The 18,527-nt window shown below is 33.4% G+C and overlaps 1 protein-coding gene across 6 annotated transcripts; it reads left to right on the top strand.

The window, feature by feature from the left end:
* The first annotated feature begins 204 nt into the window (after positions 1 to 204).
* On the top strand, positions 205 to 15,717 carry LOC123720745 (casein kinase I-like). 6 transcript variants are annotated; one of them, XM_045677480.1, is made up of 9 exons: positions 205 to 456; positions 3,710 to 3,816; positions 4,009 to 4,130; positions 6,965 to 7,159; positions 9,153 to 9,252; positions 9,842 to 9,944; positions 11,066 to 11,152; positions 11,467 to 11,661; positions 12,688 to 13,320. In XM_045677480.1, the coding sequence occupies exons 1-9, from the start codon at positions 331 to 333 to the stop codon at positions 12,775 to 12,777; spliced, it is 1,125 nt and encodes a 374-aa protein (XP_045533436.1). In that variant the 5' UTR covers positions 205 to 330; the 3' UTR covers positions 12,778 to 13,320. The 6 variants fall into 6 exon arrangements, 3 of the variants coding, with proteins under 3 accessions (XP_045533436.1, XP_045533437.1, XP_045533434.1); XR_006756081.1 differs by lacking the exon at positions 12,688 to 13,320 and adding an exon at positions 13,727 to 15,717 and having other exon boundaries at positions 207 to 456; positions 11,467 to 11,725; XR_006756079.1 differs by lacking the exons at positions 205 to 456; positions 12,688 to 13,320 and adding exons at positions 1,820 to 2,159; positions 13,727 to 15,717 and having other exon boundaries at positions 11,467 to 11,725.
* Positions 15,718 to 18,527: the final 2,810 nt, after the last annotated feature.

Raw genomic sequence — 18,527 nt, forward strand, 5'->3', positions numbered from 1 at the left:
TTTCATTTTTATAATATTTTATATATCGTTATCTTATTTTCGTAATTATTATTCAATGAGTCTATGCAGATTATTTATGTCATCAACACAATAAACGCGTGTTTCTGTCACTACTGTCACAACTGACAACTAATAGTATTTTAGTAAATAACAATTTGATTAGTTGAAAGGAATTTATACAATCTGTCATATTTTATTTTTCCATATTCTCAATATATTGGTTTTTAATACTATATAAATCTTTTTTTTTAGCAAGAAATGTTAACGCGTCAAAATTAACTTTAATAGTGATCCCAGCAACTGATTTTTTTAATTTTAAAGATAATAAAAATGTCGTTTATGCGATTATATGAAAATGCAGACTTTCTTGTTGCGGGAAAATATAGAATAAATAGAAGAATTGGTGGTGGCTCTTTTGGTGATATCTATTTAGGAATAAACATTGGAAAAGGCGAGGTGAGTGATAATTTTTTAAATGCTTGTCTTATGCGCTAAATCTCGAGAGCACTTATTAGTGACAACTTTATTTATGTATGAGAGATAGCTGGTTTGAGTGTTTTTATGCCCTAAAGAATTGCAAATATATATATAGCATGGTTCAAAATACAAATATTATGTGTATTTCCAAAATATCTTATATTATTGGTATTTAAATTAAATTACCTTGCTCATGAGTAATCAAAGATAAGATAGAATGTAGATCTTACAAATTTCCCTACATAATATCGTAACTATATTAAATTAAATGTATTAAGTGTACTAACTACAGTTTTGGTTTACCAAAACTATTTAGTAGGCACAATAATATAAGTTATCACTATATTTATGCTTGTATTAATAGAGAGAGGATATATTTGTTTAGAGAATTGAATTTCTAAGTTTTCTACTATTCTGCAATTAGAAAAAATTGTGGATCATTTTGTTTCCTCTAAAAGTTTCATAAAATAAACATTTAATGTTATTATTATCAAAAAAGTGTTACCTATGAACATAGAAAGTTGTTCACTTTTATTGAATCAAATAGAGAATGAGTATGTCCCAGGGGGCTTAAGATATATGGGGACCTAGTTTAGTGATGTGTCTTGCCAGAACTTAGAATTAACCATTTCATAGAATGGTTGACGAAGATTTATTGAATATTTCAACGAATGTCTGGCCACTTCATGATATGGCCATTCATTAGTTTTCAGAACTAATAAAGGATCCAATATGAGTTTAATGAAACATTAACCAATGCTATACAGAAGCAACATATAACTGATAAAGTATTATATATGTTGTAGACTACTTGGTTAATAAATACAATTAAAACTCATAATTATTTCTATTGACAACATACTTCAAAATGAAAATATACTATACACATACTCCTTTATTACATCACTTTATTTTTTTAACTTAAGAAGATAAACTGATTTCTTTTTAAATTAAATATACCAACAATTTAATAATAATGTTTTAAAGAATATGGTTAAACAGTTAAAACTACACATCTAGCATATTTGTAAATACCGCCATCTGTGTTGGCACGGTTAAAATAATGACAGTGTTACCAGTTTTATTCTACTACTATTGTAGGTCTTGAATATGAAAATCATTCGCACATTTTACTTCATTTAAAGTTTTCTATAAGGTTGTCATTAAAAAAATACTACACGAAGAGGTCATTCTATTCACTTATTTATAAAATGATTTAATATTTAAACTGAAAATTACATCTGCGTCGTCAAACGAATTAGTAGGAAACTTTTGGTAGCGGTCTGTAGAATTGGTAGAAATAATTTTCTTTATGGTCGATTTTTAAATGTGGCATCACTGCCATTGTGACGTCACGTAAAATAAGCTGACGACACCTTTTTACTAATCGCTTCAAAATGAATTTTATAGGAATAGCGTAGCTTATTTAAAGTGATTTGTGTTTAAATCAAGACTAAAGACAAAATTAAAACGTGTATTTGTGATATTTCGTGTTAGTGCGAAGAAATTTATTATAAGTTCGTGACAGCGAGTGATGAAGGCAGGAGAAAATGGCGATGTTCGAACGCATGTTGATAACCAGAAAACATTTAGTAATAGCTGATAAATTCAACCTCGTCCGCAAAATTGGCGGCGGGAGCTTTGGAGACATCTTCTTGGCGATATGCATTTCAGACGGAGAGGTAATTTCTTATACTCTGACCCTATATACCATTGTTAAGTCTACATTACGACACCTTTACTTCATTTTAAATCCTGTTGTACGCGATGATTTCTTCTGTTATAGGTTTTCATAGTTTGTATAGAATTATATTATCATTCGACCTATCGATTAAGTGCATCATTGTCGTAACTGGTGAATTTAGATTGCTTTTTCTACTTTGGTCGTCGATTGATTGTCTTTGTCGTAAGTCGTAACATGAGAAGGAATATCACTACATATATTATTCGTTTGTCTATTTGTGTGCATAGAAATCTGAGCAGATAAAGCCCATTTGCTAATGGCGCGTCGGATTTTCTTGATCATTAAATATTTGTATTTGTTTGTCTATTTATTGATTGTAAAAAATAGTAGCCATGTAATTTAGTAGGTCATACAGAATATCCAATAACTGCTTATTACAGAAAATCAAACTGGTTTAAATTATGTAGCAAGTAGTTCTTAGCAGTATCATATTGTTTTTATATTCTCAGTTTCAAAATACAAGTTTACAATAATTTAGGTCATATTTAAATTAGTAACAACTTAGCAGCGGCTAGGAAACAAACCTCAGACAGTTATCAAGTGTATTGTTTCACATATATAAGAGAAATCTATAAATATCTGCTCATCATGTATTTTAACTTACATGATAAAATATAGGTTTTTTTGTAAATAATGTATTTATTTAATTTAAAATTTTGTAAACAAATATTTTTTTCATATTATTTAAGTATATTTGGAAAAATAAGTTAAAGCACTAAGAGAGGTCTCATATTTGCATTCAATCATACATGGCAGAACATATTCAAGGACTTGATTCTTGTGTAATTAATTCCATTTTGTCCATATGTAGTCAATAGTTTCTTAAATTTGATTTTGTTAATGAAGTAATATCTGACTGTTTAAAGTTTCAATATACAAAAATGTTATTATCAGATGTGATAAAGTTCTAAATTTTAATTTAACTTAATTTAAACATGCATTGAGTTATAACTTGTAAAGCTTTTGTTACTGAGATGCATTAAAAATTAGTTAGAGGCGTTTTAATTTTTATTGCCTTCATAAAAAAAGCTTTTCTAAAATCTATCCTTTTTTTTAAGAAATTTAAAATATATTAAATCCTTATTGATACTTGTATATACACACATCATAACTTGTTTATAGCTACTTATATATTTAGTCTAATTTGTTACCAAGATTTGACCAGAGAGAATGAAATAATGAATATACATTATTTTACACAGAAACCCTAATAATGCTATTAAACCAAGAGTTGCTGCCATATGGTATTGTGTAACTAATTAAAAGTATGGTACTTTCATAATGTCAGTCTTTTTTATTTCGTAAGTCCTGTTTGTTATAAAAAGGATTACTCCTAAGAGGGAATTATTTAATAACACATCAATTTATATAAGATTATAATTAGAAAAGCCTTCGGCACATTGGTTTTTGAATATAAGTGTAAATTCTCTTGTGTTATTAGTCTTACTTATAACTGTAATTTATTTTAAAAATATGTTCTTTTTGTAGGAGGTAGCAGTTAAGGTGGAGAGCATAAAGGCTCGGCACCCACAGCTGTTATATGAGAGTAGAGTGTATAAGATGCTCCAAGGCGGTGTTGGAATACCACATATAAGGTGAAATTTGTATATGCTTTGTTTTATAAAATTGATTACTCACTAATATCTAAATTTTCTTTTATAACTTTTATATGCAAGATTGGACTCTAATCTATTGGTTTCTAGTTTAAGTTAATCTCGGGTCCAGGCAGTTCACATAGTTATTAACAAGTAAACTTAGCTCTTTTACTTATGGGAATTGTCTTACAGATGGTTTGGATTCGAACGGGACCACAACATTCTGGTGATGGACTTACTGGGTCCCTCACTTGAGGATCTCTTTAACTTCTGCTCACGGCAGTTTACTATCAAGACTGTACTCATGTTAGCAGGTGGGTTAATTTTCCATAGATTTGTCAAAACTTTGGACATTTTCACTGCATTTTACAAGACTACTTTACAGTTAAATCTAGTTAATAAGTATTGTTTAGCTTCTAATGTAAAGATTTTTCGTAATAATTAAATTGTTTAATATATATTTCAATTATTATTATTACTAAAAATCATTGTTTTTGCATTAAAACATAAACAATTTCAAAATTTTACAACAAATATTTTCATATAAAGATATGATATATATTTTTTTCTAAACCATTACCTTAATTTTTTTACTAACTCCTAAATGCAAAGTATTGAATTCATGGTCAGTGGTAAGGTCATTTACAACTCGGGCCTTCAATTCAAAGACTTGATATTTTTTTATTTTGGTTCATTCTTGGCAAGGATAGCTAGAAAATTGCTTTGAATAATTATAGGTTTATTTGACTCAGGTCACTGTGTTTGTAGAATCTATATAATAATCCATTTATTAGGTTTACATATTTTGTGATTTTCTCATAAATGCATACTTTACTTTTTGTGTAATATTCAATGAATCTATCGCCTATGTTAAGTCTTTAACTCTTTTGGCCTTTGACGATCTGGCTAATAATAGTATTGTAAACAACAGTATATTATATTGCCACAGGGCTAACTTAACATATTGACTTCTACCTTTGCTCTGTAGTTTTACTGGTGTAAATTCCTTATGCCCACTTCACCAAATAGACTTTCCAACCCAAATATAATTTTATTCAGTAGTTCCAAAATAAGCAAGTGTAACAAACAAACAGCTTCGTATTCAGCTTTATATTATTAGTATAGTAGAAGTTTTCTCTAGATTAAGTTGGATTTCAAAATTGTCTGTCAGAGATCTCTGGGTAGACCCGGGCTACTTCACTAACTTTAGATTCACTTACACAAAATTAATTTATAAATTAAAACTACAATGTAAACTCTATATAAGGACGCTTAAGGGACTGTGCATATTTGACGTGACAAAGAGTTGTCGTTAAATGGAAAAATGAAAAACCAGTATTTAGAAAAAGTTTATTTCAGACTAGCGTTAGTTACTACATAAAAAACAATGCTTATTTGAATTGATTGCGTTTAGTGTGTTATTCTCGTTTGACGTCTTTTGCTGGATCAAATATCTAGAGATATTGAGGGATCTTCGTGATAAAGCACGTACCAAGCAATCACAATTTGTAAACAAAAGTTCGGATTTCTTGGAAAGTTCGGTACGTATGATGCCGACTGTCGAGTTTATTACGCTAGGACAATAAAGCGACAAAAGAACCTACACACCTCCTTAATTTTAACTGATTTCGGCTACTTAAAATGTGCTTTTAAGTATATAATTCGGTATTGAGGGTAGGAGTAATGCTATGTAGAGTGTATCATTGTATGGAAGCCGAGTTAAACCAACCAAAGCCGAGTTATTTCGACGCTTTAGGGGGTTTATCGTAAAATCGAGGCAGGTTACATGAAGTTTACACTGTATTAAGTAAAAATCGAAAAAAGTAACCCCGACCTTTATAAGAATCACGATTCCTACAAAGTGTTATATGAGCGTGTCCTCAGCGGTTTCCGGTGACATTGCATTTTGTGCAGGTGTTTTTACGTGGGAACTTGCGACATACAATTTTAATTATGTCAGGCAAACAGACCTTAGAAACTGACGAAGTATATTTCGTATCTAAAAAAAAAATAGGTGTAGGGGTAACTCTTATTTGTATTGGATTTCGTAATAATAAACTATATTCATATCAAAATATGTTTTTTGAATAATTTCGTCTCGTTATTTTATTGCATTATCTGTCTTCTGTTGAGTTTGGTATTTGGACTAGTCTTTGTCAATCTCACTTATAGTACTGGGCGTACAGTTAGTTTATGCAAGTCATATTTCGATGCTCGACCAAATCACCTTTCAAAATTGATATCAGTGTTTTTTTATTATGTAACTAAATCATACTTAAAACTCTTAACAATTATTATCGTAAACTGGTATTATTTTTCAATTGACACTTTTTGTTTCTAATCGCTTTTATCAGAACATCAAATTATGTTTAATAAATGTTTTATTTTAAGCTTAAGTTACTCTACCGGCTTATAGTTTGAAATGAGTCATTCTAAAGTACCATAAGGATCGAGAAGTTTCTGTCTTAATGTTATTACAATAAAGTGTGCACTTAGTCTTTAGGGAGTACTTCAGACGGAAAAACTCCTTGACACACACAGCTTCTGCACGATATTCAAACAGCGAGTGACGAAAATATTGTATAAATTGATGGTTATGTTTGACCTCACCATCACTGCTGAATTTTGGTCTGGAGGCCTCGAGGCAACGAAAGAGTGAAGGCCATTGGCCCAAAATTATTGTGATACAATGATAATACAAATTAATTCTTTTTTAATCAAATATGTTTAGTAATTAATTGAATCAGGCGTTACTTTGCGGAACACCATTTTATGCTAATGTAAATTACATGTATATAATTGAAAAAACAAAAATAAAGAATCGAGACACAGAATCGAATTCCTAATCTCCAAAGGTGCGGACGAGACCAGTCAGTCATTGAGCCATTGGGATACTTCCTTAAGCTAAACTAGTAAAGTGCAAGTGCTCATCAGGGCTATTTGCGATTTTGATCTTTTACAGAATGTCCGTTTGAAGTGAACAAATATAAATCGATGTTAATATTTAATATAAATTTTGTCAAAAAAAAAAACAAAAGAAATCGTTAACTATACTGATTTTTTTCCTTTCCCTGTATCTGGGACTGTTCACCATGTTTCACCTAAGCTCATGTATAGTATTAAATTATGTCTACAATTTGATCAACAGATCAAATGCTGGGTCGCGTAGAGTTCATCCACTGCAAGTGTTTTATTCACCGCGACATAAAGCCGGACAACTTTCTTATGGGCATCGGACGTCACTGCAACAAGCTCTATATGATCGACTTCGGTCTTGCTAAGAAATACCGGGATCTGCGCACACGCTCTCACATTTCATACCGCGAGGATAAGAACCTCACCGGTAAGTTTAATTTAATTTATAAAATAGTTTATTAAGTTTATATAGCTGTTATTGTTAATATGTTATTTTAAATAATATTATCTATAATATGTTATTAAGAAAGTAAATGTCTTCATCCATTCGATTGATTTAAATTGCTGTCCTTGGAGGTTATGTGTGTACAAAAATCGCAAGAACTGTGATTAGTCAAACGGACGTAAACTACAGATATTGACCAATCACTTTCGAACGGAGCTGGAAATCGTTTTACATTCTCAACCCTCTTATCTGCGCTATCGTTTAATAATTATTGATTCATATCATTAAATGGTTTGATATTAACGTCAAAATTAATATTATATACACGTAACGCTGTGGTAAAATTTATTTTTTAAATTTAATCCAAAATTAAAGTTGTCCAAAAGATGGTACATTCACGGTCGAAATTGTTGTCTACATTGAGTTGGTTCACAAGCATGACTACTACATACGTAGCGTTTCGACGTTTAGGGATAAGGTACTGGGTAAAATTAGGCATTGCATGTCCTAATTATTGTCCGGCTAGAAACCTACTCGCCTCTATGAGATTGACCAATGTGGAACCAGCTGCCCAATTAAGTCCGCCAGAAGGAATGTCCGTAAGTGGTGGTTTCAACGTACATCAGAAGAGGCTCTTGCCCCCTTTTCCGAAGATGGAATAGCTTTAGTAGTTCTTTGATGGTTAAGACAAAAATAGGTATTATTAACTGAAAGAACAATGTATGTCTCTAAATAAAATTAAAATGAGATTAATTATTAATAAATAATCTTATCAAGTATCTAGATTTTCTGATATTGGAATATGACGGAGTTTCGAAGTTGTATCAAAATATCCTTCATGTCTTTGACCTGACTTAGGTACATGTAACTAAAATCTATGAAGTCGCGGTAAACTAAATACAAAATAATATCATACTATTACAATGAGAATACAAGGTTGGTTTCGTGTGAAGCAATACGTAAGGAGATTTCTAATTTGTGTTACGTAACAGTTAAATGTTCGCGATGGTGAGTCACATGGCCCCCAAATTTCAGCGAACTAACCGTGAAATTTGGTTTTTTATAATCCTACCTTTAGAAAGGCGTTTAACGTGATTGTATGCACGTACCTTATTAGGTACGTACGGTAAATGAATTACCTATCATTAATGCATGAGAGGACACATGGAGCCACGAACTTCAATTGGTCTACTTATAAACGCTGGGTGGGTCATATTAAAAAAAATATACAAGAATTTGGAACAAAATTGTGATGATCTTACATCTCATTTGATGTGTTATTATTACTGTAAGCAAAGCTCTCAAAAGTAATAGTATATAGACGTATATTTTTTTAGGAATCCTCGAAAATGCATTTAGTTTTTATGCATAGACAATTTGTGGGTAATATGTGTAAAAAAGTAAATAATTACTGTTGACCTAATCACCATATAAGAAAATCGAAGACCTCTTATTTCTTACGTAATACTTGAACGGCCCTTTATCACGGTGTTGGTGTTTATTACCATGGAAATGATTTCTATATGAAGAGAATGGTAACCATGGTAATAACACGGTCTAATAATAAGTATAGTTGGTTATAAGTATAGAGCAGTGTTGGCCTCGTGGCTGCAGCGTGCGACTCACATCCCTGAGGTCGTAGGTTTGATCCCCGGGTGTGCACCAATGCATTTTATTTCTATGTGCGCATTATACATTAGCTCGAACGGTGAAGGAAAACATCGTGAGGAAACCGGCTTGCCTTAGACCCAAAGAGTCAACGGCGTGCGTCAGGCACAGAAGGCTGGTCACCTACTTGCCTATTCGATTAACACGATCATGAAACAGACACAGAAATCTGACGTAAAAAGGTTGTAGCGCCATGGATTTTTTTAAAATAATAAGTATATAAATAAGATTAACGGCACGTGAAATATAAATATTCTACCCTCTTTCCACACACGAAGCGCTAGCTTATAATAATAATTTTGTACAGGTACTGCTCGGTACGCATCAATCAACGCGCATCTTGGCATTGAGCAGTCGCGGCGGGATGACATGGAGTCGCTTGGCTACGTCCTTATGTACTTTAATAGGTTTGTGATTTTTATCCCGAGTATTGCCTTACACAATCGATGCTAATGTTGCTTATAATCTAATATTTTCTAATACAAAATAGATTGCAAGAAGCTAATCTATTTCAGATTCTATCATCTAATTTGTACTACGTATTTCGTTTATTGTTAGAAATGATACAATTAAAGTTGCTAGATTGTGCGTTCGACATTATTTTTCTTGCAACGCCAGTGCGTTTAGTATTTGATTAGAATTTTCTTTATAATACGATTGCAAAGATATTTTACGGTGATAGTTTAATTAACAATTTTCTCCTTGCTGTTTCAAGAATACTGGCGCTCCCAACTATGTCCTTTCTTGGAGCCAATCGTACACAGTTGGGGATGATGTTGTGATCTCTGCATATTTTGTTTTCTTGAATTCCAGTCGTCTAATTTTGTTTGCATTTTCCAGTCCGTACAGTTGCACATAGTTTTGTCTTTTGTTAAAATAGCTTTTTCTTAATGTGTAAAAGCTATTTTAACAAAGGACAATAAGATATTTTACAATAAATTAAACTGGAATTTTGAAGAACTCTAGAGAAAGAAGATTCAACTTATTGTGTTACAGGGGATCGCTGCCGTGGCAAGGTCTAAAGGCCATCACCAAGAAGCAGAAGTACGAACGTATCAGTGAGAAGAAGATGTCTACCCCCGTCGAGGTGCTTTGTAAGGTACAGTATATATTCGTAGTCCCATGCTCCCTCAGACAGGGGCATGCAAACAGACACTTTCTCATGTTTTCTTGGTTTTTTTAATGCAAGCAGGTGTTCCATGGCTTACTCCAAATAATTGATTGTTTTCCGGGAATCCGGATTAATTAAATAAAAAACTACGCAGGCGCTGCTTTACAATGTAATTTTGTTCCCAATATATTTAATTATTTTCCTATTGGACCATATCGAGGTCTTATTGAACTTTCTCACATGTATAGGAAAAAAATACTTTGTCTCAAAACAAAACGTGATTTACATGACAATGACATGATCTTTGCCCTCAGCACTTGTAAGCAACTAATTAGTTAATTTTGTGTCATAATTTATTGTTTTAGTGCAGACTTTGACCCAAATATTATGAAATTATAAGTAACCAATATTATATCGGTTTCTCATAACGTGTTATGCAAATCCTTAAATGACGTCACCGCTACAGTTCCAGTACTTAGTTGAAGTTAGTAATGTTGTAATTGTGAAAGATTGCAGGCAATCCTACAATATATCATATAATTAAAACGTTTCGTACATTATAAATTTATATTCTTAAAAAAAAATGAAATACAGTCAAAATTTGTTATTACGACCTAGAAGGGACTACTCATATTTGGTAGTAAAAACCGATCGACATAACAGCCAATGACGTTGTTGTTAAGTACCTAATACTAAAGTATTTTTGCCCGCCCGCCCGCCGGGATTTTTTGGTTTAGGTCAATATATCCGGTATGTTGTTCTAAATGATGTTGTAAACGGTTTTGACTGTAAAAATAAGTTTAATTTATGACAGGAAATTAAATCTATAAAATAAATAAAAATAAGCAACTTATACAGTGTGGCCATAAAGTCGTGATCCAAAACTTTTTAGCCAACCTGTATATGCACCTAAATGATATTGTTTGATTAAAATATAACATTAATGTGTATTAATCTGAACATCGTAACAAATTTTTCTCAAAATGTTCCTGTTTATATAGAGTCTATCGTCGGCTTAGCGGCTTCAGCATTACTACCAAGAGTGAGATATTATAACTTACGCAATAATAATTGTTTTCATAAATGTGTATAATTATATATGTATGCAGGGCTTCCCAGCGGAGTTCGCGATGTACTTGAACTACTGCCGCGGTCTCACCTTCGAGGAGTCTCCCGACTATATGTATTTGAGACAGGTGAGTTGCTACTTCATTAGAAAATTAATACGACAACCCTTTTAGGTCGTGGATATTTTGTATCTTCATCGTTTTGTATTACTATTTGGCATTTTCCGTCTTGCATTTCTAGTAGGGTTTTAGATTTGGTTATTTAGTACAATTAATTGTTAGTGTTGCCTTTAATGTTTCCTAGGGGATTATTTAGAATTAGTAAAACGACCCGAGGTCTTTATTTTAGTTATAAAAATGATTTGCTATGTATTAAAATACTGTGTATTCTACTCTAACGTTTAATGAAATATGAATAAATTAAATGCCGTTGTGAATTTCAGTTGTTCCGTATCCTGTTCCGCACGATGAGCTACCAGTATGACTACACGTTCGACTGGACCGTCTTGCGCCAGCGCAAGCAGCACAATGAGTCTGCTACTCTCGGGGCAGCCGCTGGCGCAGCGCCCGACCGACGCTCGCCCTCTGTGCAGCGACGCCAGCCAGCGCCGCATCCACAGCCGCCGCCCATTAGCGATGTAAAATAAGTCATTTAGAAAAATTAAACCGACCTCGAAAGACCTGGCAACATTATTTATATAGGTACCTATATGTCCCCTCTAGAAATGAATATATGTCCATAACTAGAAAACTACTGAAGCTATTTTGATGTAACATCGACTGGTCATCATCTAATGATCGTCTTAATTTAACTTTTGGTTTCCGAGAAATTTGTGGACAACCATATGTATATACTTACTTACACGTGCTTGCAAATCTATAAACACTTGTAAAAAAAACGGGCACCTAAGGAAATTTACGTACTAAATTCCATTTCAGTTTCATGTAAACGCTTGACGACAATTCTCTCTATTTATCATTCGTTTTTGATGAATTATTTAAAACCGAAGTACACTGCCAAACAATAAGTGGTGGGCAATAGACAAGAAGATTCTTTTACTGTTTTAAATGAAATATAGTTATTTTACTTTACTAAATATTAATTTAAAATAATGGACCTTGAAACGTAAATTTCCTTACGAGCCCGTTGTTTCTGCAGCAGAATATCATTACTAAAATATTATACAATTCCAACTATGTCACATACATACATGAACCTCTAACGTGCTCTTTTACATTCTTATTTGACACTTACCTTTAAGGTGTCTGTAGCTAAGTGCTCAGGTCTGGTACTTTGTAACGCACGATAGCGATTGTGATCTCCATATCAATGCTATGGATGTACTAGAGAACTAAATCAAAATAAACACCTAATAATGTAGGAATCGTATTGGAAGTTACAAAGTACCGGCGCAGGTAGCCATTGTCAATTTTTATTTAATGTCAATACGCGTAGAATTTTATAATACAAATAATACTTTATAATATTGAAATAGGCATCGCTATTCAAGTAATCTAACGCGAATACTATTCATACGATGAATATTTGATTCAAGTTTTCTATTTAGTTTCATACGTCTACGAAGATCTTGGCTAGGTTTCGAATTTTCGTATTGCTCACGCTGAGAGTGCAGGCCCATTACAAGTCCTTAAATGAATTCTAGGTAAAGTCGGTGCAAGACACGAAAGCTAAGCAAGTAAAGGGCCATCAATCTGGGAGCCAGTTGAAGTTAAAACTAACTGCTATATCCTAAAAGTTTTTTATATATTTGGTGTACAATTTATAATAGCGAAATTCTTGCGATTTTCCATAAGTTCCCTTCATCTTTGAATTATTAAAAAAAATACGTAGAACTTTTTTTCCAGCGTATCTAATTTTTAGACGTTTACTTTGCATTATTAAACAACTGTAAAATTTACTGATATAGGTTTAAATATATAAAGTTCAATGTTTGTGTTGCGGTGCCTGTTAAATTTATTTATTAAGTTAAACATAGTTTTTTTTTAATTCTCACTATATTTGGGATTAAACTAATAAATACTTTTTATACCTTTTAAAACTATGGGCAAGGCTGGATTAGTATGTCCTGTCAAAAATTACTAGTCAAATTTTGTTTATTTTTATTTAAAAAAAATTAATAGATTATTTCTCTAATGTTTCGATAGTCTGAATAAAATAGGAAAAAATTGAATAAATTACAAAAGAGACAGTGGTTTCTAAAACATAGAAATGTGTCAATTATTATAATTAGAATATTGTGAATTTTGTATAAATTGAGTAAATATTATGATGAATCTTTATATTTTAATTACATAAATATGTTATTAGAGGATGATTCGAAATTAAATGGTAATTGTTTATGATTTTTAGTAGTGTTTGTCCAAAGATGTAAATAGTATAAAGGTTTTTACTAGGTTTAGACGCGTTTAGTCATCAGAGTAAAATTTTTATTTAAAATTATTGCAAAGAGAATGTCTCAATCTTAGTATGTTTGTGATATTTCAGTTCCTTTTGAACGAAATTATACTAAACATTTTGATATTAGATATCATGTTGGGATAAATAAAATATCTAGGCTATTAATTCGAAATAATTAGCGTTTCATACGAAATCTTAGTATTCATATTTCATTGTAGAAAAGTTAATAATTAGTGTCCAGAGTTTTTGATATTATATCGTAATTTATTTAATTCTCATTTCAGTGAAAGAGATTAGAACGTTCGGCAGCGGCAGGCGGCCCGGCGAGGAAGCGAGCGCGATAGCGTCTTGCGACGTGTGTCAGTTGTCAGCTGTCACGTGGTGTGACGTGGCCGTGTGTACGCTGCCGGCGTAGTGCTGCGGCGATGCGACGATACCGGCTACGACTATTGAAGTGCGCATTATAGTGTTGCGTAACGAGCCGTTAGCTACAATTGGCAAAATTTGACCAGTGCAGTATTACTGCTTCTGATTTCTAAATAAATCCTAACGACCTTTGTAAATCGCGGTTAAATGTTTGTTACCATGGTTACGATTCCTATGAAAAGAATAGCCACCATGTTAACTAATACCGTACTAACGTACACCCCCGAATTCAATTGAGTCGTAAAATTTAACAGTCTCCCTGAACATAGCGCTATGTCGGGCAAGTCATATTTGAACTAGTGATGCGCAATAACTATTGGATCGACTGGTTTTGATTCCCAAATCGTCAGTGCCTATAATGGCCAATCTGTAGCTAACGGCCGTCTAGTTCTAGTGACGAACGCGTGGTGATCGTGCCCTTAGGAACACGAGTGGATTTGTGCGGCAATAACCGCCAATGAACACTATTATTTTTTATTGAGGCCTTTAATTTAAATAGTATAGTGATTACAGTCCCGTATTTAGCTTCAGTGATTAACCAACCTGTCCATGAATATTTCTTATGTTTTTTTGTAACATTTATTATTTAGAAACTTATTAGTCCATCGATTTTTATATTCATTGACATGTATAAACGTTGTGCCCCTATTCTCACGAGCGCACGACTCGCTTTTGGACTGAACGCAAAAACAATGTCGTGTGACTAACGTGCGGCGGGGGGCTATTAATTAATTGATAGTTCGATAATTCTTGAATGTTAGTTTTATCCTTATTAGCTAGTGTTTATTGAATTTTAGTACGTGGTAACGGTCGCGAGCGATTATGATACTGTAATTAACAAATTTTAATGTAAATAAAAAAATAGGAATATTCATTTATAGATGCCTAACGAGATGGGCTTGTAAAATACTTGGGCTACTTAAAGTACTGTCATATCGAGCAGCGCCTACGTTTGACTTGTGGATAAATACGTGTGTGCTCGCGGGCGATATCAAATTCGGATTGTTTCAGACAACTGTTAAACACCAATGTAATGTGACAATCTCAATGTTTTGCTTCTCTCACATCTCAACTCCAAATGAGATTGCGAAAAATGAGGTGTTCGCTGAATGCACTAGATGGATATCGAAAGGTTATTAACTAATAATATAATAGGTTTCTTGTATTAAAATGCGAAAAATTGTAAAAAAAAAACAAAAAAATAGCATAGGACTTAAGAGAATATGCCGGCGCGTCCCGTAACATGTAGGCTCATTATTTTTTCACACTTTCGTTAACATTGCATATATGTAGGACGCGACGGACTTCGGTACAATTGTATCGTATATTTTAACTGCAGGAGTTTTGTAAATACAAGAGTGTTTTAACTTTTATTTTTAATAGTGTGTTTGTGTCGGCTAATGGATGCGCACGAGTCAATGTACGTGTGGTATCTACGTCACTGCCGACAAGTGGTCTCGCTTAAACGGCTGGTTTTCACCACAATTTTTTTTGATAGCCCTATACAAATGTGTTATGGTCTTTAGAAAAAGCATACAATATTAAATAAAGAACCCAACCGACGTATAAGCGAGTCTCGACTGATGCTGGATTAATGAATAATTAATCAAATTATATTCAATTCATTGATTAATACAGCAGTATTACATTTTTAGTTTGAGTGGTTAACGGAGACAAAGAGAGCCCATACAATGACTGGAATCTGTGACCAATTTCATTTCATCTCGTGATAATACGGATCTCACTATTCCTGATGTTGAAAATAAGTTACTTCATGCTGAATTTGAAAGTCGAATTGTCTCCCATGTTTAATGTACTGCACTTAATAAATTAAATAACTATAAACATACTTGTTGTTTGGTTCCTCCCACTGAATTTAAGAGCCACTCTTGTTGCTCTGCTTGAGGCAATTTTTGTCGCGCACCACTGCTATGTGGAACCAGCTGCCCACTGAAGTATTTCCGAACCAATTCGACCAAGAAAGGAGCGTACCAATTAAAAAGCCTGCAACGCACTTGCGAGCCCTCTGAGTGACCACGGGTGGCAGTATCATATAACATCGTGTGAGCCTCCTGCCCGTTTCCCCCTTTTCTATAAAAAAATTACCGCCAGCGCGTCCCACTTGGACTCAATATATAAACTAATAATCGCTAATCAGCTGTTGGCCCTCTAGATACCTCAGGAGCTGGCCGTTAATAATGGTTCCCATTAGTTTAGAGATCAAGGATAGCTATTGGGCAATAGTTGGACGGATAAGAGCGATCACCTTTTTAATTGATCAGATGACAGTGAGTTAATGAAGATTTAGTAAATATCTTGATTTTTGTGCCGTTTTCGCAGCAATTAAACATTCTGCGTTCAGCCATTTTGCCAGTTTTATTTAACATACATAGGAATAACTGTAATTCAGAACCCGATAACAACTATACAAACTTATGATTTGATAATCGCAAAACCTCGTGAATTTTTTTCATCATGTGGTTTTGTCAATTACATCGTACACCTAAAGCAGACTTCAAATACGATACTTTGTATAGCACTTGTGATATCTATTCACTACAAAAAATATTCCATCCAGCTTTTTATTTTTAGTTTTTATTTGCTTACATTATTAAAATGCAAAATCGCTATTTGTAGGGCTTTGATATACATACAATAATAGAGCAAATACATCGACCAAAAATTTATATATTACGTCCTATTAATGAAAATGGCGTTTTGTCGTACTCGCCACGTTTGGTGCGAGAAATCGCACGTGACTATCACCAGCAATAATCGCCATAACATTATCGTATCAAAATGTTTACATATAGGCAAGAATTAAATTCTCACCTACGATTATGTCATACGATAATCGCCAGTGATTTATCGCTAGGCGATGATTTCCTGCGTCTGCTTACACATCGACATTTTAGTTAGAACATTCTTACTTATGAAAATCGCGACTAGTATAAACACGATCTCGTATGTCATTTTTTATGTGTGAGATGTTTTATTCGAGTTTAGTGATTATCTTTAAATTTGTTGCTGCCGAATATAAAATTCACTGAACTTAATAGAATGGAACATGGAAAATAAAAAATATAAAACCTTGATGCGAGAAATGCAGCTCTTAATGCATTAACGAGTTCTCAATGAAATGTGTGGATTTGGTCCCCAAGAAATTAGTGAAAAAAATTAAAATATGGAAGTATTTACACAAAAGTAAAATCATCTTTGGGGACTGGGGCTGGGGCTGAAAATATTTACGTACCTAAATTGCAATACAAGGCACAATGTGTTAGATGGTCCAAAATTGTTTCTCCTTGTTTTTCCATTTTTTTACACAACATCTTTTTTTCCATTTCCATTAAATGAATTCTTGTTTTAGAAGAGCATATATAATCAAAACACCCTCACGCACTGCACTCATGATAGCAGCTGGCACAACATCTCGAATTACGATTATTGATTTTAAAATTATTTTCACGGACACAATACACTTTCCATTGCGAGGAATTGCAAAAGTTAAAGAGCGAGAAGAGGTGTGGATGTTTAGACGAAGAAACGTTTTTACATTATTTCAATAATCGTACCTTCGAGACGAGAAACTCTCCATCTAAATGGGCCTTTAATGATGAACCTATATGGCGGCGGTGTGTTTAAAGAAAACACAGTGCGTTTTTAGTTCCAACGTTTTCGTTCTAGAAATTTCAACCTGCAGAACCCCTTGGACCGCTGGATGCCAAAGTTTATATTAAAAAGTTGAAGGCTATTGTGGAAGCGAATCCTTCGCAAACTATCTCTGAGTTAGCTGCAGGCTGCGGTATTAGAGATAAAACTGTATTTACTAGATAATTTACTTGAAGAAAATTGGGAAGGTGAAAAAGTTTGAAAGGTGGTTGAAACTCACGAAGTTAGTGAAGCAAATCTACAAACCCGCGTGGACTGCTGCGTTAGATAATTCAACCGGCACAATAATAATGCTGGGATTTTAAAATTACGGTAATCGGAAGCGCTCATCGCAATGGACTCAGCCGAACCAGCCAAATCGTGCCCCAAGCGAATTGATTCCGAAATAGTAACTTGTGATGGTGATGGTATCGGGGTCGTTCACAAGTAACTTGCGTAAATCTGGCCAGACGATTACGGCAGATGTCTATTGCCAGCAACTGCAAACCATGATGAAAAAGCTAGCTGTTAAACAACCAAGGCTAGTCAATCGCTCTAGGTCACTGCTACTTCATGACAACGCTAGACCACGCACTGCTCAACAGACTGCTACCAAACTAGGGGAGCTTCAATTGGAATATCTAAGACATGCACTGTACTCCCCGAACCTAGTTCCAACAGTTTACCAGTTTTTTAGAAATTAGGATAACTTCTTGCAATGTAAAAAATTCAACTCCAAACGGGCTGTCGAACCCGCCTTCAAAGGTTTATTAAGTTCAAAAGGTTCTGTTCGAAGGGTTTTTTTTTTGGTAAAGGGATCAATGAACCTATTAGAAGTCAAAAGTGCATAGATATCAATGGAACATACTTTGATTAATTAAATATATTCCATTTAAAAAAAAAAACTTTTTTTCCTTCCCATACAAAACACCAATTTCATATTTACATATGTATGTAACGTCTAATGTAATTTCACCTAATATAATTAATTCGGAGCAAAATTCATTA

This window comes from Pieris brassicae, chromosome 2 (genome assembly GCF_905147105.1).
Source record: "Pieris brassicae chromosome 2, ilPieBrab1.1, whole genome shotgun sequence".
Lineage (NCBI taxonomy): Eukaryota > Metazoa > Arthropoda > Insecta > Lepidoptera > Pieridae > Pieris > Pieris brassicae.